Below are 25,986 nucleotides of genomic sequence, written 5' to 3'. Positions count from 1 at the left end.
TCCAGAGCTGCACTCACTATTCTGCTGGTGCAGTCACTGTGTACATACATTACATTACTGATCCTGAGTTACGTCCTGTATTATACTCCAGAGCTGCACTCACTATTCTGCTGGTGCAGTCACTGTGTACATACATTACATTACTGATCCTGAGTTACATCCTGTATTATACACCAGAGCTGCACTCACTATTCTGCTGGTGCAGTCACTGTGTACATACATTACATTACTGATCCTGAGTTACATCCTGTATTATACCCCAGAGCTGCACTCACTATTCTGCTGGTGCAGTCACTGTGTACATACATTACATTACTGATCCTGAGTTACATCCTGTATTATACTCCAGAGCTGCACTCACTATTCTGCTGGTGCAGTCACTGTGCACATACATTACATTACTGATCCTGAGTTACATCCTGTATTATACCCCAGAGCTGCACTCACTATTCTGCTGGTGCAGTCACTGTGTACATACATTACTGATCCTGAGTTACATCCTGTATTATACTCCAGAGCTGCACTCACTATTCTGCTGGTGCAGTCACTGTGTACATACATTACATTACTGATCCTGAGTTACATCCTGTATTATACCCCAGAGCTGCACTCACTATTCTGCTGGTGCAGTCACTGTGTACATACATTACATCACTGATCCTGAGTTACCTCCTGTATTATACACCAGAGCTGCACTCACTATTCTGCTGGTGCAGTCACTGTGTACATACATTACATTACTGATCCTGAGTTACATCCTATATTATACCCCAGAGCTGCACTCACTATTCTGCTGGTGCAGTCACTGTGTACATACATTACATTACTGATCCTGAGTTACATCCTGTATTATACCCCAGAGCTGCACTCACTATTCTGCTGGTGCAGTCACTGTATACATACATTACATCACTGATCCTGAGTTACCTCCTGTATTATACTCCAGTATATCAGTTTTATCAGTGTATGTGGTTTGGTGGTATTATTATAAAACTATGTAGGGACATTATTAAACCAATGTAAGTGGTATTAGTAGAGCACTGTATGGGGGTATTAGTAGAGCACTGTATGAGGGTATTAGTAGAGCACTGTATGGGGGGACTATTAGAGCACAATATGGGGGTATTAGTAGAGTACTGTATGGGGTATTAGTTGAGCACTATATGAGGGTATTAGTAGAGCAGTGTATGGGGTATTAGAGAATTGTATGAGGGCATTAGTAGAGCACCGTATGGGGTATTAGTTGAGCACCGTATGGGTGTATTAGTAGAGCACTGTATGAGGGTATTAGTAGAGCACTGTATGGGGGTATTAGTAGAGCACTGTATGGGGGCATTAGTAGAGCACTGTATGGGGGCATTAGTAGAGCACTGTATGGGGGTATTAGTAGAGCACTGTATGGGGGTATTAGTAGAGCACTGTATGAGGGCATTAGTAGAGCACTGTATGAGGGCATTAGTAGAGCACTGTATGGGGGTATTAGTAGAGCACTGTATGGGGGCATTAGTAGAGCACTGTATGGGGGCATTAGTAGAGCACTGTATGGGGGTATTAGTAGAGCACTGTATGGGGGTATTAGTAGAGTACTGTATGGGGTATTAGTTGAGCACTATATGAGGGTATTAGTAGAGCAGTGTATGGGGTATTAGAGAATTGTATGAGGGCATTAGTAGAGCACCGTATGGGGTATTAGTTGAGCACTGTATGGGTGTATTAGTAGAGCACTGTATGAGGGTATTAGTAGAGCACTGTATGGGGGCATTAGTAGAGCACTGTATGGGGGTATTAGTAGAGCACTGTATGGGGGCATTAGTAGAGCACTGTATGGGGGCATTAGTAGAGCACTGTATGGGGGCATTAGTAGAGCACTGTATGGGGGTATTAGTAGAGCACTGTATGGGGGTATTAGTAGAGCACTGTATGAGGGCATTAGTAGAGCACTGTATGGGGGTATTAGTAGAGCACTGTATGGGGGCATTAGTAGAGCACTGTATGGGGGCATTAGTAGAGCACTGTATGGGGGTATTAGTAGAGCACTGTATGGGGGCATTAGTAGAGCACTGTATGGGGGTATTAGTAGAGCACTGTATGGGGGTATTAGTAGAGTACTGTATGGGGTATTAGTTGAGCACTATATGAGGGTATTAGTAGAGCAGTGTATGGGGTATTAGAGAATTGTATGAGGGCATTAGTAGAGCACCGTATGGGGTATTAGTTGAGCACTGTATGGGTGTATTAGTAGAGCACTGTATGAGGGTATTAGTAGAGCACTGTATGGGCGGACTAGTAGAGCACAGTATTGGGGTATTAGTAGAGCACTGTATGAAGGTATTAGTAGAGCACAGTATGGGGTACTAGTTGAGCACTGTCTGGATCCTGCAAATGTGCTCGCAGGATGCGTTTTTTGCCCATAGACTTGTATTAGTGACGGATCGTGACGGATTGCCACAAGTAGCGTCCGTCGTGCAACGGATCCGTCGTGTTTTGGCGGACCGTCATCAGAAAAAAACATTCGTCCATCGTGCACAAATTTTTTTGTCCGTCGTGCACAAATTTCACAACGTGCGTCGGTACGTCGGCCCGACGCATTGTGACAGACCCGTACCGACGTAAGTGTGAAAGTAGCCTAAGCAAAAACCCTGCTGGAACTAAAGTAAAAAGCAAAAAGTGCATTTACATAACTCAGGGTTCTTAGTAATACTGCTTTTGATCCAAAATAGCATAAAACCATCCCACCGTCGACAAGGTGACCCTGATGGGCACAGTCCTACGCTGTCTAATATTAAAATCCTTACCATGTGTCAGAGTTGACCTCAGTGTGTGAATAAGGGCAGACAAAAGGACAGTGTCCCGATCTATGTACACCATTGAAAACTAGCGGTGCGGCTGTTTCAAGATGCACAATAAGGAGGCATTTGAAGAAAAATGGTCTGCATGGCCGAGTCACCAGAAGAAAGCCATTACGGCACAAATGCCACAAAGTATCTCGCCTACAATACACAAAACAGCACAGAGACAAGCCTCAAAACTTCTGGAACAAGGTAATTTGGAGTGATGAGACCAAAATTGAACTTTTTGGCCACAACCATAAACATTACATGTGGAGAGAGGTCAACAAGGCCTATGATGAAAGGAACACCATTCCTACTGTAAAGCACGGAGGTGGATCGCTGATGTTTTCGGTATGTGTGAGCTACAAAGGCACAGGAAACTTGGTCAAGGTTGAAGGAAAGATGAATGCAGCACGTTATCAGCAAAAACTGGAGGCTAATTTGCACTCATCAACCCTGAAGCTGCGCATGGGACGTACTTGGACGTTCCAACATGACAACGATCCAAAACACAAGGCCAAGTCGACCTGTCATTGGATACAGCAGAACAAAGTGAAGGTTCTGGAGTGGCCATCTCAGTCTCCTGACCTCAGTATCATTGCGCCACTCTGGGAAGATCTCAAGCGCGCAGTTCATGCTAGACAGCCTAGGAGTTTACAGGAGCTGGAGGCTTTATGCCAAGAAGAGTGGGCAGCTTTACCATCTGAGAAAATAAAGAACCTCATCCACAACTACCACAAAAGACTTCAAGCTGTCATTGATGTTAGAGGGGGCAATAAGGCATTAAGAAATGAGGTATGTGAACTTTTGATCAAGGTCATTTGGATGTTTTGTGTTGTAATTATGATTTACAAAGAGATAACACAGTAGTCTGACAATAAATGGCTTCACCCAACCATTAACCATGAGTGGAGAAAAAGTTTTGGTGCTATCATTTATATTCTCTGGAAAAAAGGTCAAGAAAGCAAAAAATCCTGTCCGGGTATGTAAACATTTGAGCACAACTGTATAGGAAATCAGCAAATCTATTGTGGTGTATTGTACAACAAACTTGTTAACCGTTTCCATGAATAAACAGCAGAGTTATGAATACAGCTCTGGATTGTAATACAGCCAGTAAATCACGATCAGATTAATAATGAACTATATTTACAAAGTTTATAAACTTTTTGTGCCTTTATGAAGTTAAGAAAACACTTTTTTCCCCACCATGACTTGATCCATCAGGATAAAACTTTATTGTCTTATGGTGGAAACATCCTTCAAGTGACAAGATAAAAAAAAAATCCATTAATGAATGAATGGTCATATGTTACGAGGGGAAAACGACCATACAGGAAACACCAGAACGAGACAAGTCATACAGTATATACAGAGGGAGGTAGGTTCATGGAAAAGAAGATCCACTTCATCAGTGAAATAGACGTCGAAACGTGGAACATCCTCACAGTGATGTGTGAAGACGAGAAGACAACATCCTCAGATCTCGTAGAGACGTGGAATAACACATCAGTGAGCCGTTCTTCCATTCTGGGTTGAGCACCAAGCCCATTGTGAAAGGTTATTCTTTGCTGTTCCATATACATCCAGACAAAAGCAACCACGAGCCATAGAGGACCATAAATGAGCAAAGGACTCGAAGTGATAGAAAGCGTTCAACAAGTGTCACCATCTCAAATTGGGCTTCCTGTCTGTCGTCAAACCATAGGTCCCACCGTGATGTGCCATACAGGTCATGTATTGGGCATGCTGGTCATATAGACTCTCAGAAAGGTGTGCCATATGGTCACACTGGCTGCTGGGATCTGCCAAGTAGACCATGGTAGCTCCTGGGATGTGAGCCATATGGTCACACTGGCTGCTTAGGTGTGCCAAGTAGACCATGATAGCTCCTGGGATGTGAGCCATATGGTCACACTGGCTGCTGGGATCTGCCAAGTAGACCATGGTAGCTCCTGGGATGTGAGCCATATGGGTCACACTGGCGACTGGGATGTTGTGCCAAGTAGACCGTGGTAGATCCCAGGACAGTGTGCCATATGGTCACACTGGCTGCTGGGATCTGCCAAATAGACCATGGTAGCTCCTGGGATGTGAGCCATATGGGTCACACTGGCTACTGGGCTGTTGTGCCAAGTAGACCATGGTAGATCCCAGGATGGTGTGCCATATGGTCACACTGGCTACTAGGATGTTGTGCCAAGTAGACCGTGGTACATCCCAGGATGGTGAGCCGTACACATCATGCTTGCCCTCAGGTAGATGTGCCATATGACCATGTTGGGTGCCACACAGGCCATGCAGACTCATACCATGGTACGATATGTGGGTCATGTTGGGCCTCACCATGCTGGGCCATACTGGTCATACAGAAAACTTCCACCACAAATACATAACATGAATTTCTCAAAATCGGTAAGCAATGGTTACAAAAACACTCCCCAAACTCTTCCCGTCCAGTACATTGGATATTAATATGCCTTAAAGTATAAAATAGACTTTAAAAAAAAATCATGAAAAACCCGTCCTGCATACACGTAATGTAAAGGTTTTCCGCCTTCTTTTCATTTCTAGTCTCATCGGTGGTGCCAATACTGGTGCCACCTAGATTCTCTACCCCTAGACCACGTGTCTAGTGACCAACGCCGCCCACACAGCAGCTCTTTTTGCCAGCTGGTCCTGGTGTACAGGTGAAGATTGTGTAGATCCATCCGTTCTTTCTTGCCTTCTCTTCCTCACACAAATCCCGGTTTCACAGACGATCGGCGACAGTTGGGACAACCGCGAGACCCGTTGGTTTGGAGACACCTGGGATTAGACAAACGAAGAAAAGTCAGTAATTCAGCCCTGGCGCTTTACTGGATCTATCGGAAATATGGCCGAAAATGTTCTCATGTGGCTGCTATGGGGCCCCAGAAGAGAGAGGGGCCCAACTCTGCATGGCCCCGTATCCCGGTAGGTGAGAACCTGCTCAGGACACCTAACTCCATGATCCGGATTGTTAGAAAAAAGGGAAGAATTGGCCGAAGGGAAACGGCTTCAGGGAGTGGCGGCAAATTACTTCCCTGGAGTGGGAAACCCTAGTCGTGTAATGGGGGCTTATTATATTACTAAGATCATATTGGATTATTTATTATTTTACTCTATCATGGTTATTTTTCCACATCACCTTATTTCGATTTTTTTCTCATTTTTTCAGTCCATAATTTGGTAAAATGACCCGAGTCTGCCAAAACTACAACTCATCCCACCTAAATAAAGCCCCCGGAACAACGTGTCCGTGGAAAAATAGAAAAAAAAGTTCTCAGAGGGAAATCTGGTATCTGTTCTTAGCAGAGAGATTGTCCCTTTGTTATGGGGGTCTTCATTATGACCCTCTACATCTACAATGATGGCCGCCCGGACGGCACTTGTACCGGAGGTGGAAGACGTGTGAGCACGGCAGCGCCTGCAGCTGACAGTTCTTCTCTCCGATGGACTCTCCGCACATCCCACAGTACAGCTCCATCTCTTCCACACACTCGTGGAATCGGACCACGTGGGCTCGGAGCTCGCGCTGCTGCTGTCGGCTACGATGGATGATCTCACTCAGACAGTGAACCTTTAAGAGGGAGAGCTGCGGAAAGAAGAAAGTTGGTGAGAGAGGTGCAGCTATAGGGAGCAGTCACACCTGGCAGGTGGGGGGCCCTGGTATAGGTTCTGCCCTGAGGCCAGAAGCTTGAATGGTTGCTCCATCTTGGTCCACGGGATGGAGGTGGCTCCCATGTTTGCTTGGCTTATTTCACGATGCCCATTGAAGTCAATGGAGAAAGCCAAGCTCGTGTGGCCTCCTGTCCCATCCCGGGGTCACAAGTCTTGGCTCCATTCGCAATACAGGAGACCACCCACATATATCAGACGTGTATAGCATACCCTCTGGACCCATCATATATCTCCAAGATGACACATCCCCTTTAACTTAAGTCTCATTGTGCCACAGTTTCCAATGACCACACGTTTCACAATAAGGACACCATGTAATCATTGGTTCTCAGTATAGAGTCCTACAAAACTGTAGGGATACAATGCAGGCGATACACACTACTAGTCTCAGCATGCCTAGCCATCCATTATTACATCTCAGACTTCAATATTTGAGATCTTGAGATAGAAACGCATCGCTCTGGCATCAGTAATTAATTCCATTCTTCCCTGTGATTTGCGGACCCCTTGTAACCTAGTGTCAGTAAATGCAGATCTCACTAGCGCCCCCTGGCGGCTCTTCCGTGAGCCTCTACAGTTCCTCCTGGCACTATTCCTCCATTAATCCTCACAGACTCACCTTATTGCCGATTTCTTCCGCCATCTCCTGGGCTTTCTGGAGTCCGTCCAGCGCCTGTGAATTAAACACACGTCAGGCTGAGAAGCAAATATTTCTGATTGTGTAACCGCCATACCCACACATAGCAAAGAGCAGGAATCCCACCCGGCCCCACAGCCTCCCCCCCACACAGCCTAGTATTGCAAAATACTTCACGAGATACCATCCACGCACACAGCCCAGGAGGGAAGTGTCGGCTCATACTTGGTGGAGGTTCCTCCATGACACTCTGCAAAGCGCTGGCCCGGGGGCCGATGACCTCTTGGTCTATAATTGCAAGGGGCTCATAGAATCCTAGAATGTTAAGAGTTGGATGAGACCTCCAGGGTCATCAGGACCCCCGGGATCATTGTGTCCAACCCTCTGCTCAATGCAGAAGTCACTAAACCATCCCAGATAGATGTCTGTCCAGCCTGTGTGTGAAGACTTCCATTGAAGGAGAACTCACACCTTTCCTGACCGCCTGTTGAACTCATTGATCTCCCTCACTGTCATCACCGATCGCTAGTGAAAGGGGGCGCCATCGGCCCAGGGTGACCCCAAGCTGGTGTCTCAGATCCCGCTCTTAGTGCCCAAACCTCTGGGAGCGCAGATACATTTTGTGGTCTACGGACGGGGACGCATTATTTGGCCACTATACGGTGAGGCCTCAATAGTCGGCACCAGCACGATAACTGGTCCCAGCCACGCGCCATCACTGGAGGAAATGGAGGCGCTCAACGACAGATGTCAGCAGCAGCTCGGTCCCAGATGGATTTCCACCATTGTTCCCCTTATATTTCCGCACCTTGTCCATTTCTTTTTGGTGCAGCCAACACTTTGCAACTCCCATCAGCACTTGCGTCTGACCCAGCCGGTTTCCGATCTCCGTCATGATGCTCATGGAGGAGTCGTATCGAGGAATTGCTTTCTAAGAGCAAAAAAAAAAAGAAAAAAGAGCAATAAGTCTCCAGCATGTCCTCCGTCATCTTATTCAGCCTCATTTTACCAATCGCTAAATATCACTGTGTCCCAGGAGCTCGGCCATGTCTCCCCGTATGTTCCTCACTGTCCTGTGTGACTGTGACATGAATGGCTGCAGCAGGAGCCTCCCCCCTCTACAGCAGGACAAAAGGGGGTGGAGCTTCCAGCAAAAATGGACCTGATGAGGCGGAGATTATTTCTGTTTTCTCTGCAGGATTTCCACAAGACAGTAGCAGAAAACGCTGCAGATAAACATTAGATTAGATTTCTTTGTTCCCACGTTTTTTTTTTAGGGCCCTTACAGAAGGACTTTTTGTGCTGGGAAGGCTGAAGATCTGCTGGGACATCGCATGAAAAACTTTTCATTTTTCTTGCTGGGAATTTGTGGATTTGATTATAGGATTTTATTTTAGCAAGTTTTAGAGAATATTGAAAGAGAAATCGTTTGTTCTCCTTCTCACCGGCCCGCGATCGCTCCTCTCCGGACGCTTGCTGATCTATACGTGCTGGTTCGCCATGACACGCAGGACATCATAAGGAACGCTCTGCTCCAGGCAAAGTGGACACACTCACCTCAATGTCTCCGTGGCTCCTGTGGATGTCCGCGAAGCACAGAAGACAAAGCGCCTGTAGCGGTCGGTCGCCGTGCTGCATCGCTATCTTCATAGACTCCTATGATCCAATAAATACTATTACAAGCGTGTTATCTCCCCAAAAAACGAGAACCAAGTAAGACCGAGGGGACCGATGGGATCCATCCATGAAATATATAAATACTATATTTACAGAAACATTCATCCAGATTAGCGATCTCACTCCTAGAGCCACAAGCTTGGGCAAAGCTACACTGCTTTCTAGTAAGTGTTTTATCTCACCAAAGAGCATTCACAGCTACACTGCTCAGCCCTGCTATAAAATGTCCTCCATGCTGCTTCTGCTTCCTAGTAAGTGTTTTATCTCATCAAAGTGGATTCATGGCTAAACTGCTCAGCCCTGCTATAAAATGTAAAATGTCCTCCATGCTGCTGCTGCTTCCTAGTAAGTGTTTTATCTCATCAAAGTGGATTCACGGCTAAACTGCTCAGCCCTGCTATATAATGTCCTCCTCCTCCATGCTGCTGCTTTCTATTAAGTGTTTTATCTCATCAAAGTGGATTCACAGCTACACTGCTCATCCCTGCTATAAAATGTCCTCCATGCTGATGCTGCTTCCTAGTAAGTGTTTTATCTCATCAAAGTGGATTCACAGCTAAACTGCTCAGCCCTGCTATACAATGTCCTCCATGCTGCTGCTTTCTAGGGTTTTTTTTAGCACCCTGTGCTGGAAAAACATCTACAGTTCACAATACCGCTATATAATCTCCTCAATGATTCTTCTGCTTTCTAGTAAGTGTTTATCGCACATCAGTGCTGGATTCGCAGATACACAGCTCAGTGCTACTGTATAATATCCTTCATGCTGCCACTTAACATGTGAGATACATAGAGAAAAAAAGGGTCAGGAATCCCTGATGTCTGTGTGTGCTGTGTATGGAAGACATCATGGCAGCTAGTCTTCCCCCACTAGCTCAGAAACAACTGAAAATTAGAGGTAGAGACTACAGAGAGAAAAACTAGTGAAAAAAATGCCAGATCATATATGTCATATAATAGCCAGAAATAGTGTAATTCCTCCTGACCAGCTCAGTCTGATGTCACATGAAAGAACAGATTTGCTATACCTGCGCACATCCTCTGGCTCAGACATTACGCCCAGTGTGACGAGCACCGGGTATACGTTCTCCGTCTCGTACCTCACAACACTCCATTGCGTCGGTTAAGCGGCCAAGTTTCCGGTATGCAGCCGCCATGTGGTATTGGCTCATGGCTCGGTATTTCAGACTCCAGCCTTTCCCGTAGTCGTTCACCAGTTCGGCTGCTTTACATGGGAAGAAAAGGGCCTTCTCCAGGTCCTGCAGGAAACGGAAGGGTCAACGGGAGAAGATCCTGCTGTGATAATAACCGTAAAGACAACGGCACAACATTCCGGCCACATTCACAATACAGCATTAAATAGAAAAAAAAAACAGCAATAAAACATCTGAGGTTATAACAAGAGCAAATACATGTCTGACCGGCTGCAGAGGGTCCACACTAAGGAAGAATCTAAACGCCCCTTTTCCCCCCGACCTGGTTCATGATATCCCAATATCTTGGGGCAAGAAGGTTCGGTGACGTTTAGGCCGACAGATACTCGCCCATCTCAGAAGACATTACTGTGGTTTCTGACCATTCAAAAAAAACTCCGCACATTGCCTACAGGTGTGTTCACACTGAATTTAGAACTCCGCACATTGCCTACAGGTGTGTTCACACTGAATTTAGAACTCCGCACATTGCCTACAGGTGTGTTCACACTGAATTTAGAACTCCGCACATTGCCTACAGGTGTGTTCACACTGAATTTAGAACTCCGCACATTGCCTACAGGTGTGTTCACACTGAATTTAGAACTCCGCACATTGCCTACAGGTGTGTTCACACTGAATTTAGAACTCCGCACATTGCCTACAGGTGTGTTCACACTGAATTTAGAACTCCGCACATTGCCTACAGGTGTGTTCACACTGAATTTAGAACTCCGCACATTGCCTACAGGTGTGTTCACACTGAATTTAGAACTCCGCACATTGCCTACAGGTGTGTTCACACTGAATTTAGAACTCCGCACATTGCCTACAGGTGTGTTCACACTGAATTTAGAACTCTGCACATTGCCTACAGGTGTGTTCACACTGAATTTTTTTGCAGCGTTTTTGGAGCAGAAACGCTCTACCGACCAATCAAAGCTCTTGTTTTTTTTATTATTATTTTTAACTCCTTGTAGTTTCTGCTCCAAAAACTATGCAAATAGAAAACTCCAGAGAGAACACTCCGTATCGGCCATGATTTTGAGTAATTAAAAATGATTTCATGAAGCTGAAACTGAAACCTCTTCTTTTTTTGAGAGTTTTTATTTTCCTGAAACAGTTTTGAAGAGTTTTGGAAGCTCTTTTATTTTTCCCCGGAAGTTTGGAGAGGTGTCAGTCAGGATCTACCTCACAGTAGTAACATGCACTTTTTCTACTCCTACCAGGCGATTTTCGAAACCTCTCCAGAAAAAAAAAAAAAAGTAAAAAAAAACAAAAACAGATTAAAGCTATGTGCACACGTTGCGGATTAGGCTTAGTAATTTCTGGTGCGGATTTTGCCTCTCCTGGCAGAAAACGCAGCTGCGGATTTGTCGCGTTTTTTTGTGCGGTTCCGCAGCGTTTTTTGTGCGTTTTGGCTGCGTTTTTTACCCCTGCGGTTTTCTATAATGGAATGGGTACAAAAACGCTGCAGATTCACAAAAAAAGAAGTGACATGCTACTTCTTTTAAACCGCAGCGCTTCCGCAGCGGATTTTCCGCAAAGTGTGCACAACATTTTTTTTCTCATTGATTTACATTGTACTGTAAATCTGCAAATCTGCAGCGTTTCTGCACCTCAAAAAACGTTGCGGATCCGCAGAGAATCTGCATCGTGTGCACATAGCCTAAAGTGGATTTCCGCTTATGGGGTAAATACGGCCACGATACATTCTCGGGTCCTCTCCTTACGACTTTACCCCAGAGCTGCCAGTTGTGGGGATCTTGATTGAGAAGAGGCTGTATTATGGTTTTATAGGGCTGAATGTGACCGTCCCACCCCCAATATTAGGTCACGGTGCCCATAGCGGTTCCTGTTAATGAGGCGGAAGGTGGACATGATAGCGTTCAACAATCCGGCCCATCCATACGTCTTAGGTCTCTAACCTTGAGCTGCGTGTAAAGACCCCCGAGGCTGCAGCAGACCCGGCACTCCAGCATCTTGTCGTCGTTGTTATGGGCATATCTTAGGGCTTTCTCGAAGCATTCCAGGGCCTTCTGGAACACGCTGAGGCCCAGGTAGGCATTCCCCAGGCTTAGGGACACCTGTCCATTCAGCTGCAGGCTGACAGATGTTCCCTGCATGTTCAGACAGGTCTTGCAGTAGGAAATGGTCTTCTGGAACTCGCACAACTTCTCATTGCTGCGGGCCAGGTTCAGGTAGCTCTCAGTCAAGAAGTCGGGGTCCTCCAGTTCTCGGGCCGTGTCGATCTGGATCACTGCAAACTGATGACAGATCAGTGTAAGACATAATAATAAATAATAATCTTTATTTTTATATAGCGCTAACATATTCCGCAGCGCTTTACAGTTTACACACATTATCATCGCTATCCCCGATGGGGCTCACAATCTAAATTCTCTATCAGTATGTCTTTGGAATGGACATGAATACGTAGAGCGACCATGGAGGAGAAGAAACCTCAAGTCCACAAATATATAAACTAAGCTGTACAGATAGGAGGGGGCCCCGGTGCAGGAACAAGATCTGAGCCCTGTGCCCTCCGATAGCTCCTCATAGGGCACAATTCCAATAGCTTTGGAGGTAGAAGTGGCCCTCTTACCTCCTGGGCCTCTGCACAGGCTGCACCAATGATATATTCATCCCTGGAGCTGCGGTTATCATCCTGGAGGTCTCAGGGGTCTGCAGCCCAAGAGCGAGGTGCTGCAAAGTTATTAAAAAGTCTCCTGAGGGCAACAGTCTGGCAGTGGAAGGCAGTGGATAGCTGTATATATTGTATAATACACTGTGCCCCCTAAATACAGTATAACAAATATATACATACATTGTGCCCCCTGAGTATATAAAAAAAAAAAATCACACTGTACCCCCCTGAATATAAAAAAATCACACTGTGCCCCCTGAATATAAAAAAATCACACTATGCCCCCTGAATATAAAAAAAAATCACACTGTGCCCCTGTGTGTAAAAAAAACCATACACTGTACATATATACATCGGAATATACCCAGATATATGTACTATGGTCCCTGAATATAAAAAATATATGCACTGTTGTCTACCTGAAATAAAACAAAAAACCCACTCACCTATACATCTTGAGCCCCACATAGCCTCCTATATACAGCATGAGACCTACATAGCCTCCTATATACAGTATGAGCCCCGCATAGCCTCCTATATACAGCATGAGACCTACATAGCCTCCTATATACAGTATGAGACCCACATAGCCTCCTATATACAGTATGAGCCCCGCATAGCCTCTTATATACAGTATGAGCCCCACATAGCCTCCTATATACAGTATGAAACCTACATAGCCTCCTATATACAGTATGAAACCTACATAGCCTCCTATATACAGCATGAGACCTACATAGCCTCCTATATACAGTATGAGACCCACATAGCCTCCTATATACAGTATGAGCCCCGCATAGCCTCCTATATACAGTATGAGCCCCGCATAGCCTCCTATATACAGTATGAAACCTACATAGCCTCCTATATACAGTATGAAACCTACATAGCCTCCTATATACAGCATGAGACCTACATAGCCTCCTATATACAGCATGAGACCCACATAGCCTCCTATATACAGTATGAGCCCCGCATAGCCTCCTATATACAGTATGAAACCTACATAGCCTCCTATATACAGTATGAGACCTACATAGCCTCCTATATACAGCATGAGACCTACATAGCCTCCTATATACAGCATGAGACCTACATAGCCTCCTATATACAGTATGAGACCTACATAGCCACCTATATACAGTATGAGCCCCCGGATAGCCTCCCTATATACAGCATGAGACCTACATAGCCTCCTATATACAGTATGAGACCTACATAGCCTCCTATATACAGCATGAGACCTACATAGCCTCCCTATATAAAGCATGAACCCCGCATAGCCTCCCTATATACAGTATGAGCCCCACATAGCTGCCTTACATACAGTATGAGCCCCACATAGCCTCCTATATATATTATGAGCCCCACATAGCCACCTAGATACAGTATGAGCCCCACATAGCCACCTATATACTGTACATTATGAGCCCCACATAGCCTCCTATATATATATTATGAGCCCCCATATATCCCCCTTATATACAGTATGAACCCCACATAGCCTCCTATATACATTATGAGCCCCACATAGCTACCTATATACAGTATGAGCCCCACATAGCCTCCTACATACATTATGAGCCCCACATAGCCACCTATATACAGTATGAACCCCACATAGCCTCCTATATACATTATGAGCCCCACATAGCCACCTATATACATTATGAGCCCCACATAGCCACTTATATACAGTATGAGCCCCACATAGCCTCCTATATACATTATGAGCCCCACATAGCCACCTATATACATTATGAGCCCCACATAGCCACCTATATACAGTATGAGCCCCACATAGCCTCCTATATACATTATGAGCCTCACATAGCCACCTATATACATTATGAGCCCCACATAGCCACCTATATACAGTATGAGCCCCACATAGCCTCCTATATACATTATGAGCCCCACATAGCCTCCTATATATATTATGAGCCCCACATAGCCTCCTATATATATTATGAGCCCCACATAGCCTCCCATATACAGTATGAACCCCACATAGCCACCTATATACAGTATGAGCCCCACATAGCCACCTATATACAGTATGAGCCCCACATAGCCACCTATATACATTATGAGCCCCACATAGCCACCTATATACAGTATGAGCCCCACATAGCCACCTATATACAGTATGAGCCCCACATAGCCTCCTATATACATTATGAGCCCCACATAGCCACCTATATACATTATGAGCCCCACATAGCCACCTATATACATTATGAGCCCCACATAGCCACCTATATACAGTATGAACCCCACATAGCCTCCTATATACATTATGAGCCCCACATAGCCACTTATATACAGTATGAGCCCCACATAGCCACCTATATACAGTATGAGCCCCACATAGCCTCCTATATACATTATGAGCCCCACATAGCCACCTATATACATTATGAGCCCCACATAGCTACCTATATACAGTATGAACCCCACATAGCCACCTATATACATTATGAGCCCCACATAGCCACCTATATACAGTATGAACCCCACATAGCTTCCTATATACATTATGAGCCACACATAGCCACCTATATACAGTATGAGCCCCACATAGCCACCTATATACAGTATGAGCCCCACATAGCCTCCTATATACATTATGAGCCCCACATAGCCTCCTATATATATTATGAGCCCCACATAGCCTCCCATATACAGTATGAGCCCCACATAGCTTCCAGATATACATACAAATATAACATATATGAAAAAAAAAAACCAACAACACATACTCACCTCGCTCACGTTCTCCCGACGCTGTGCTCTGCTCCTGTCTCTGATGCACTGGCTTTCTGTAGAGCACAACTGATGCAATGTATTCACCACTGACTGCATCCTGGAGATGCGGATAGCGGTGACAGCGGGTGGCGGATGATGATGGACAGCGGGAGGGAGAGGGCACTGTTCCACTTGTCGGCCACTGTTTCAGCCCTTCAGCTGTCTTGGTCCGCAGACTAGACTGTGGCTCGCAGGACGCACTTTGCCCAGGTCTGGTCATTTTGTATATGACTAGCTGAGAGCGGGCACGTGACAAATCAGTGACACCACGGAATAAGGGATCCGTGACAATCAACCTGCTCTAGCTTTTCCTGATCTTCCCATTGGTGCTGGTAGTAATATCAATGACTTTTCCAAAGGTTACCTTCCGTGCAGCGTGGTGGCTCAGTGGAAAGCACTGGTGCTTTGCAGCATGGGAGTCCAGGGTTCAAATCCCACCATAAAATGACATCTAAAAGGAGTTTGTATGTTCTCCCCGTGCTCCAAAGACATACAGGTAGGGGCCAGTGATGTCTTTGGAGCATGGGTGGCACCAGTGCTTTCCACTGTGCTGCTCAGAAGATAACCTTTGGCAAAGTCATTGATATTACTACCAGCATCTATGGGAAGATCAGGAAAAACCAGAGCAGGTCATTTTTGCAATTTGTAAAGTACAACGGAGAGGTTGAATTACTCCGACCTTAGCCAGAATTTAACTAAGGACACAAGCGTTGAAAGGTAAAGGAGCTAACCACTGAGCCACCCTAGCTTTACCTGGTGGCTAGGTCATCAATTTATCTATCAGTGCCCACAGACAGGTCATGAAAAGGAAGAGCAGGTTTCATTTGAGGTCTCTGATTTCATTTTCTAAGATGTGTCTGAGAGGAGGAATCTCATTGACCTCAGTCAGAGCTGAACTAAGGAGCCAAGTGTAGGATGGCAATGGAGGTAACCACTGAGCCACTGTGCTGCTGAGAGTTTATTTCTCGCCAGATCATCAATAGGACTCTCAGCATTTATGGGAAGGTCAGAAAAAAAACAGAGTAGGTCTCATTACAATCACTGACTGCACTTTCTAAAATACACCTGAGAGGAGGAATCTCACTGTCCTCAGTCAGAGTTGATCCCAGGACACCAGCAGTGCTAACCACTGAGCCATCATGCTGCCTGAGTGCTAACTTCTGGGTAAGTCATCTGTATGACTCCCGCCACCTTTGGGAAGGTCAGGAAAAACAGACATAGCTGCCCAACACATCTAACAAATCTGTTCATTGATTCCGAATTCTAAAGTGAGGTGGAACTGAGGTGCCATAGAGACCCGTTCTAAAAAAAAAAAAAAGTGGACATCTCATACGGTATGCAAACATATACTGCCCAGTCAGAGGGCACACTGGTGAATGGTGGCCACGGGAATGCCCCCAACATACAGTGTACTGTACGCTAAGTGCACAGACATAATGGACTGTTAGTCGTAACTAAGCTGCAATGTGGTCAGAAAACTTGTCAGCAAGCGGTTTTCCCCCCCTTACAGCGCCCCCACAGGTGAAGTGAAAAATTACACGAATGTGGGGAGCCCTGCATGTTGTGTCATTTACAGAATTGCAGGATCGTCCAGGGTCCTCCACAGCATGGATGGGGGTTGTAATGCGGGACCCCTCCTATTTACTAACATTTCCTTTTCTTGTAGAATGGTTTCTATACACCAGACAGATCCTATAAGCACACAAGGGCCCGGGGCCCGTATCCCACCGTGTACGTAGTACGGCCAAACCAATGTGTGGGAAGTCGGGAGCTTTAGAAGGGAATGTACTGTAGAGTATCTACCAATGAGTGCGGATATGGCAAGATGCCCACCTGGAATCAAATGTGAAGCATCATTCCAGGGCAATAAATCACTGGTATTAAAGACGACGGCCATGATGAGAGGTGATGAAGACTGGGGCTGTGTAAAGAACAGAGGGAGCAGTCGCACCCGGACCCCAACACCTCTGCCACATTGGACACTATTGCATACCTTCCAACTTTTGAGTAAGGGAAAGAGGGACAAAGTCAGCGGCGCGCGTATCGCGCCGCGGCAAATTTTAGGCCACACCTCTGACCACACCCATTTCACAACTAGCCACGCCCCAACCACACCCATTTAGCACTTCTGATCACAATGTTTCGTAAACAATAATTATAAACAAAAAAATATGGCCACACATGATGCTCCATACTGTACAATGGCCACACATGATGCTCCATACTGTACAATGGCCACACATGATGCTCCATACTGTACAATGGCCACACACGATGCTCCATACTGTACAATGGCCACACATGATGCTCCATACTATACAATGGCCACACACGATGCTCCATACTGTACAATGGCCACACACGATGCTCCATACTATACAATGGCCACACATGATGCTCCATACTATACAATGGCCACACACGACGCTCCATACTATACAATGGCCACACATGATGCTCCATACTGTACAATGGCCACACACGATGCTCCATACTGTACAATGGCCACACACGATGCTCCATACTGTACAATGGCCACACACGATGCTCCATACTATACAATGGCCACACACGATGCTCCATACTGTACAATGGCCACACACGATGCTCCATAGTGTACAATGGCCACACACGATGCTCCATACTATACAATGGCCACACATGATGCTCCATACTGTACAATGGCCACACACGATGCTCCATACTATACAATGGCCACACACGATGCTCCATACTGTACAATGGCCACACACGATGCTCCATACTGTACAATGGCCACACACGATGCTCCATACTATACAATGGCCACACACGATGCTCCATACTGTACAATGGCCACACACGATGCTCCATACTGTACAATGGCCACACACGATGCTCCATACTATACAATGGCCACACACGACGCTCCATACTGTACAATGGCCACACACGATGCTCCATACTGACAATGGCCACACACGACGCTCCATACTGTACAATGGCCACACACGACGCTCCATACTGTACAATGGCCACACACGACGCTCCATATTGTACAATGGCCACACACGACGCTCCATATTGTACAATGGCCACACACGACGCTCCATACTGACAATGGCCACACACGACGCTCCATACTGTACAATGGCCACACACGACGCTCCATACTGTACAATGGCCACACACGACGCTCCATACTGTACAATGGCCACACACGACGCTCCATATTGTACAATGGCCACACACGACGCTCCATACTGTACAATGGCCACACACGATGCTCCATACTATACAATGGCCACACACGATGCTCCATACTATACAATGGCCACACACGATGCTCCATACTGTACAATGGCCACACACGACGCTCCATACTGTACAATGGCCACACACGACGCTCCATACTATACAATGGCCACACACGATGCTCCATACTGTACAATGGCCACACACGATGCTCCATACTGTACAATGGCCACACACGATGCTCCATACTATACAATGGCCACACACGATGCTCCATACTGTACAATGGCCACACACGACGCTCCATACTATACAATGGCCACACACGACGCTCCATACTGTACAATGGCCACACATGATGCTCCATACTATACAATGGCCCCACACGACGCTCCATACTGTACAATGGCCACACACACGACGCTCCATACTGTACAATGGCCCCACACGACGCTCCATACTATACAATGGCCCCACACGACGCTCCATACTGTACAATGGCCCCACACGACGCTCCATACTATACAATGGCCCCACACGACGCTCCATACTGTACAATGGCCACACACGACGCTCCATACTATACAATGGCCCCACACGACGCTCCATACTGTACAATGGCCCCACACGACGCTCCATACTGTACAATGGCCCCACACGACGCTCCATACTGTACAATGGCCACACACGACGCTCCATAGTGTATAATAGCCACACACGATGCTCCATACTGTACAATGGCCCCACACGACGCTCCATACTGTACAATGGCCACACACGACGCTCCATACTGTACAATGGCCACACACGACGCTCCATACTGTACAATGGCCACACATGATGCTCCATACTGTACAATGGCCATTGGCCACATTATGCTCCATACTGTATGCATGATGCTGCGTACAGCATACTTGCCCCACGTGATGGTCCATACAGTATTATGGCGCCACATTTTGCTTTGTACAGTATAATGGCCCCACACAATGCTGGGTATAGAATAATGGCCACACATAATGCTGGGTACAGTATACTGGCCCCACATGGTTACCCCACCCCCATCATTGCCTTCTCCATCACTACACACAGACACCTTTCACCGCGCACCCTCGCAGCAGCCGGCAGCTTCCACTCCCACGGCGCTGAATGGTGTCATCCAGCTGCGCCGCTGACTGCTCACGTCGCTGCAGCTGTGATATGCCACTGATAAAGACCTCCGTGTCTCCTGTGCCAGTCCGTGCCAGAGAGAGGAGCAATATCTGCCCGATCTGACACAGCCAGCGTCCGCTCCATACACCTCGTACACACACGACTCCGCTCCATACACCTTGCACATGCGGCTCCGCTCTGTACACACACGGCTCTGCTCCGTACACCTCATACATACGGCTCCTCCCCATACACCTTGTACACACACGGCTCCACTCCATACACTTCGTACACACACGGCTCCGCTCCATACACCTTATACACACACAGCTCTGCTCTGTACACCTCATACACACGGCTCCTCTCCATACATCTCGTACACACATGACTGCGCTCCATTCACCTTGCACATGCGGCTCTGCTCCATACACCTCGTACACACACGGCTCCGCTCCATACACACACGGATCCACTCCGTACACCTCGCACACACACGGCTCCGCTCCGTCCACATTGCACACGCTGCTCCGCTCAGTATACCTTGCAGACACACAGCTCCGCTCCGTACACCTCATACACACGGCTCCTCTCCATACATCTCGTACACACACGGCACCACTCCGTACACCTCGTACACACACAACTCCATTCCATACACCTTGCACATGCTACTCCACTCCGTACACCTCGCACACACACGGCTCCGCTCCGTACACCTCGCACACACACGGCTCCACTCCGTACACCTCGCACACACACGGCTCCACTCCGTACACCTAGCACACACACGGCTCCACTCCGTACACCTCGTACACATGCGGCTGTGCTCCGTACACCTCGAATACACACGGCTCCGCTCCATACACCTTGCACATGCTACTCCACTCTGTACGCCTCATACACACACGGCTCCACTCCGTACACCTCGTACACATGCGGCTGTGCTCCGTACACCTCGTACACACACAACTCCATTCCATACACCTCGCACACACACGGCTCCGCTCCATACACACACGGATCCACTCCGTACACCTCGCACACACACGGCTCCGCTCCGTCCACATTGCACACGCTGCTCCGCTCAGTATACCTTGCAGACACACAGCTCCGCTCCGTACACCTCATACACACGGCTCCGCTCCATACATCTCGTACACACACGGCTCCTCTCCGTACACCTCGCACACACACGGCTCCGCTCCGTACACCTCACACACACACGGCTCCACTCCGTACACCTCGCACACACACGGCTCCACTCCGTACACCTCGCACACACACGGCTCCGCTCCGTACACCTCGCACACACACGGCTCCGCTCCGTACACCTCGCACACACACGGCTCCACTCCGTACACCTCGCACACACACGGCTCCGCTCCGTACACCTCGCACACACACGGCTCCACTCCGTACACCTAGCACACACACGGCTCCACTCCGTACACCTCGCACACACACGGCTCCACTCCGTACACCTAGCACACACACGGCTCCACTCCGTACACCTCGTACACACACGGCTCCACTCCGTACACCTCGCACACACACGGCTCCGCTCCGTACACCTAGCACACACACGGCTCCACTCCGTACACCTCGTACACACACGGCTCCACTCCGTACACCTTGCACACACACGGCTCCACTCCGTACACCTCGTACACACACGGCTCCACTCCGTACACCTCGCACACACACGGCTCCACTCCGTACACCTCGTACACACACGGCTCCACTCCGTACACCTCGCACACACACGGCTCCGCTCCATACACATTGCACATGCTGCTCCACGCTGTATACCTTGTACACACGCTGCTCCGCTCCGTACACCTCGTACACACACGGCTTCGCTCCGTACACATTGCACACACACGGCTCCGCTCCGTACACATTGCACATGCTGCTCCACGCTGTATACCTTGTACACACGCTGCTCCACTCCGTACACCTCGCACACACACGGCTCCACTCCGTACACATTGCACACACATGGCTCCGCTCCGTACACCTCGAATACACACGGCTCCACTCCGTACACCTCGCACACACACGGCTCCGCTCCGTACACCTCGAATACACACGGCTCCACTCCGTACACCTCGCACACACACGGCTCCGCTCCGTACACATTGCACACACACGGCTCCGCTCCGTACACCTCGCACACACACGGCTCCACTCCGTACACATTGCACATGCTGCTCCACGCTGTATACCTTGTACACACGCTGCTCCGCTCCGTACACCTCGTACACACACGGCTCCGCTCCGTACACATTGCACACACACGGCTCCGCTCCGTACACATTGCACATGCTGCTCCACGCTGTATACCTTGTACACACGCTGCTCCACTCCGTACACCTCGCACACACACGGCTCCACTCCGTACACATTGCACACACACGGCTCCGCTCCGTACACCTCGAATACACACGGCTCCACTCCGTACACCTCGCACACACACGGCTCCGCTCCGTACACATTGCACACACACGGCTCCGCTCCGTACACCTCGCACACACACGGCTCCACTCCGTACACCTCGCACACACACGGCTCCACTCCGTACACATTGCACATGCTGCTCCACGCTGTATACCTTGTACACACGCTGCTCCGCTCCGTACACCTCGTACACACACGGCTCCGCTCCGTACACATTGCACATGCTGCTCCATGCTGTATACCTTGTACACACGCTGCTCCACTCCGTACACCTCGCACACACACGGCTCCACTCCGTACACCTCGCACACACACGGCTCCACTCCGTACACATTGCACATGCTGCTCCACGCTGTATACCTTGTACACACGCTGCTCCGCTCCGTACACCTCGTACACACACGGCTCCACTCCGTACACATTGCACATGCTGCTCCGCTCCGTACACCTCGCACACACACGGCTCCACTCCGTACACCTCGTACACACACGGCTCCGCTCCGTACACCTCATACACACACGGCTCCGCTCCGTACACCTCATACACACACGCTGCTCCACTCCGTACACCTCGCACACACACGGCTCCACTCCGTACACCTCGTACACACACGGCTCCACTCCGTACACATTGCACATGCTGCTCCATGCTGTATACCTTGTACACACGCTGCTCCACTCCGTACACCTCGCACACACACGGCTCCACTCCGTACACATTGCACACACACGGCTCCGCTCCGTACACCTCGAATACACACGGCTCCACTCCGTACACCTCGCACACACACGGCTCCGCTCCGTACACCTCGAATACACACGGCTCCACTCCGTACACCTCGCACACACACGGCTCCGCTCCGTACACATTGCACACACACGGCTCCGCTCCGTACACCTCGCACACACACGGCTCCACTCCGTACACCTCGTACACACACGGCTCCGCTCCGTACACATTGCACATGCTGCTCCATGCTGTACACCTTGTACACACGCTGCTCCACTCCGTACACCTCGCACACACACGGCTCCACTCCGTACACCTCGTACACACACGGCTCCGCTCCGTACACATTGCACATGCTGCTCCATGCTGTACACACGCTGCTCCACTCCGTACACCTCGCACACACACGGCTCCACTCCGTACACCTCGCACACACACGGCTCCGCTCCGTACACCTCGCACACACACGGCTCCACTCCGTACACCTCGCACACACACGGCTCCACTCCGTACACATTGCACATGCTGCTCCACGCTGTATACCTTGTACACACGCTGCTCCGCTCCGTACACCTCGTACACACACGGCTCCACTCCGTACACATTGCACATGCTGCTCCGCTCCGTACACCTCGCACACACACGGCTCCACTCCGTACACCTCGTACACACACGGCTCCGCTCCGTACACATTGCACATGCTGCTCCATGCTGTATACCTTGTACACACGCTGCTCCACTCCGTACACCTCGCACACACACGGCTCCACTCCGTACACCTCGTACACACACGGCTCCACTCCGTACACATTGCACATGCTGCTCCATGCTGTATACCTTGTACACACGCTGCTCCACTCCGTACACCTCGCACACACACGGCTCCACTCCGTACACATTGCACACACACGGCTCCGCTCCGTACACCTCGAATACACACGGCTCCACTCCGTACACCTCGCACACACACGGCTCCGCTCCGTACACCTCGAATACACACGGCTCCACTCCGTACACCTCGCGCACACACGGCTCCGCTCCGTACACATTGCACACACACGGCTCCGCTCCGTACACCTCGCACACACACGGCTCCACTCCGTACACCTCGCACACACACGGCTCCACTCCGTACACATTGCACATGCTGCTCCACGCTGTATACCTTGTACACACGCTGCTCCGCTCCGTACACCTCGTACACACACGGCTCCGCTCCGTACACATTGCACACACACGGCTCCGCTCCGTACACATTGCACATGCTGCTCCACGCTGTATACCTTGTACACACGCTGCTCCACTCCGTACACCTCGCACACACACGGCTCCACTCCGTACACATTGCACACACACGGCTCCGCTCCGTACACCTCGAATACACACGGCTCCACTCCGTACACCTCGCACACACACGGCTCCGCTCCGTACACATTGCACACACACGGCTCCGCTCCGTACACCTCGCACACACACGGCTCCACTCCGTACACCTTGCACACACACGGCTCCACTCCGTACACATTGCACATGCTGCTCCACGCTGTATACCTTGTACACACGCTGCTCCGCTCCGTACACCTCGTACACACACGGCTCTGCTCCGTACACATTGCACATGCTGCTCCATGCTGTACACCTTGTACACACGCTGCTCCACTCCGTACACCTCGCACACACACGGCTCCACTCCGTACACCTCGCACACACACGGCTCCACTCCGTACACATTGCACATGCTGCTCCACGCTGTATACCTTGTACACACGCTGCTCCGCTCCGTACACCTCGTACACACACGGCTCCACTCCGTACACATTGCACATGCTGCTCCGCTCCGTACACCTCGCACACACACGGCTCCACTCCGTACACCTCGTACACACACGGCTCCGCTCCGTACACATTGCACATGCTGCTCCATGCTGTATACCTTGTACACACGCTGCTCCACTCCGTACACCTCGCACACACACGGCTCCACTCCGTACACCTCGTACACACACGGCTCCACTCCGTACACATTGCACATGCTGCTCCATGCTGTATACCTTGTACACACGCTGCTCCACTCCGTACACCTCGCACACACACGGCTCCACTCCGTACACCTCGCACACACACGGCTCCGCTCCGTACACCTTGTACACACACGGCTCCGCTCCGTACACATTGCACATGCTGCTCCACGCTGTATACCTTGTACACACATGGCTCCACTCCATACACCTCGCACACACACGGCTCCGCTCCGTACACCTCGCACACACACGGCTCCACTCCGTACACCTCGCACACACACGGCTCCTCTCCGTACACCTCGCACACACACGGCTCCACTCCGTACACCTCGCACACACACGGCTCCGCTCCGTACACCTCGCACACACACGGCTCCACTCCGTACACCTCGCACACACACGGCTCCACTCCGTACACATTGCACATGCTGCTCCACGCTGTATACCTTGTACACACGCTGCTCCGCTCCGTACACCTCGTACACACACGGCTCCGCTCCGTACACATTGCACATGCTGCTCCATGCTGTACACCTTGTACACACGCTGCTCCACTCCGTACACCTCGCACACACACGGCTCCACTCCGTACACCTCGCACACACACGGCTCCACTCCGTACACATTGCACATGCTGCTCCACGCTGTATACCTTGTACACACGCTGCTCCGCTCCGTACACCTCGTACACACACGGCTCCACTCCGTACACATTGCACATGCTGCTCCGCTCCGTACACCTCGCACACACACGGCTCCACTCCGTACACCTCGAACACACACGGCTCCGCTCCGTACACATTGCACATGCTGCTCCATGCTGTATACCTTGTACACACGCTGCTCCACTCCGTACACCTCGCACACACACGGCTCCACTCCGTACACCTCGTACACACA

General features: G+C 49.2%; 1 protein-coding gene across 1 annotated transcript in view; it reads right to left on the bottom strand.

Annotated features, from left to right (window-relative positions):
• Nucleotides 1-4,042: 4,042 nt before the first annotated feature.
• The window catches only part of RAPSN (receptor associated protein of the synapse), a 34,995-nt gene continuing 13,051 nt past the window's right edge, over nt 4,043-25,986 (bottom strand). Inside the window, exons 2-8 of the mRNA XM_069739847.1 lie at nt 11,969-12,307; nt 9,948-10,106; nt 8,728-8,826; nt 7,979-8,101; nt 7,153-7,206; nt 6,248-6,447; nt 4,043-5,639 (exon numbers count right to left, since the gene is read on the bottom strand). Coding sequence (XP_069595948.1) covers nt 5,567-5,639; nt 6,248-6,447; nt 7,153-7,206; nt 7,979-8,101; nt 8,728-8,826; nt 9,948-10,106; nt 11,969-12,307 — 1,047 coding nt within the window. The 3' untranslated portion in view covers nt 4,043-5,566. The remainder of the gene's footprint in view (nt 5,640-6,247; nt 6,448-7,152; nt 7,207-7,978; nt 8,102-8,727; nt 8,827-9,947; nt 10,107-11,968; nt 12,308-25,986) is intronic.

This window comes from Ranitomeya imitator, chromosome 9, assembly GCF_032444005.1.
Source record: "Ranitomeya imitator isolate aRanImi1 chromosome 9, aRanImi1.pri, whole genome shotgun sequence".
Taxonomy (NCBI): domain Eukaryota; kingdom Metazoa; phylum Chordata; class Amphibia; order Anura; family Dendrobatidae; genus Ranitomeya; species Ranitomeya imitator.
The sequence above is the reverse complement of the archived record's forward strand: the minus strand, read 5'-3'. Positions and strand labels throughout refer to the sequence as shown.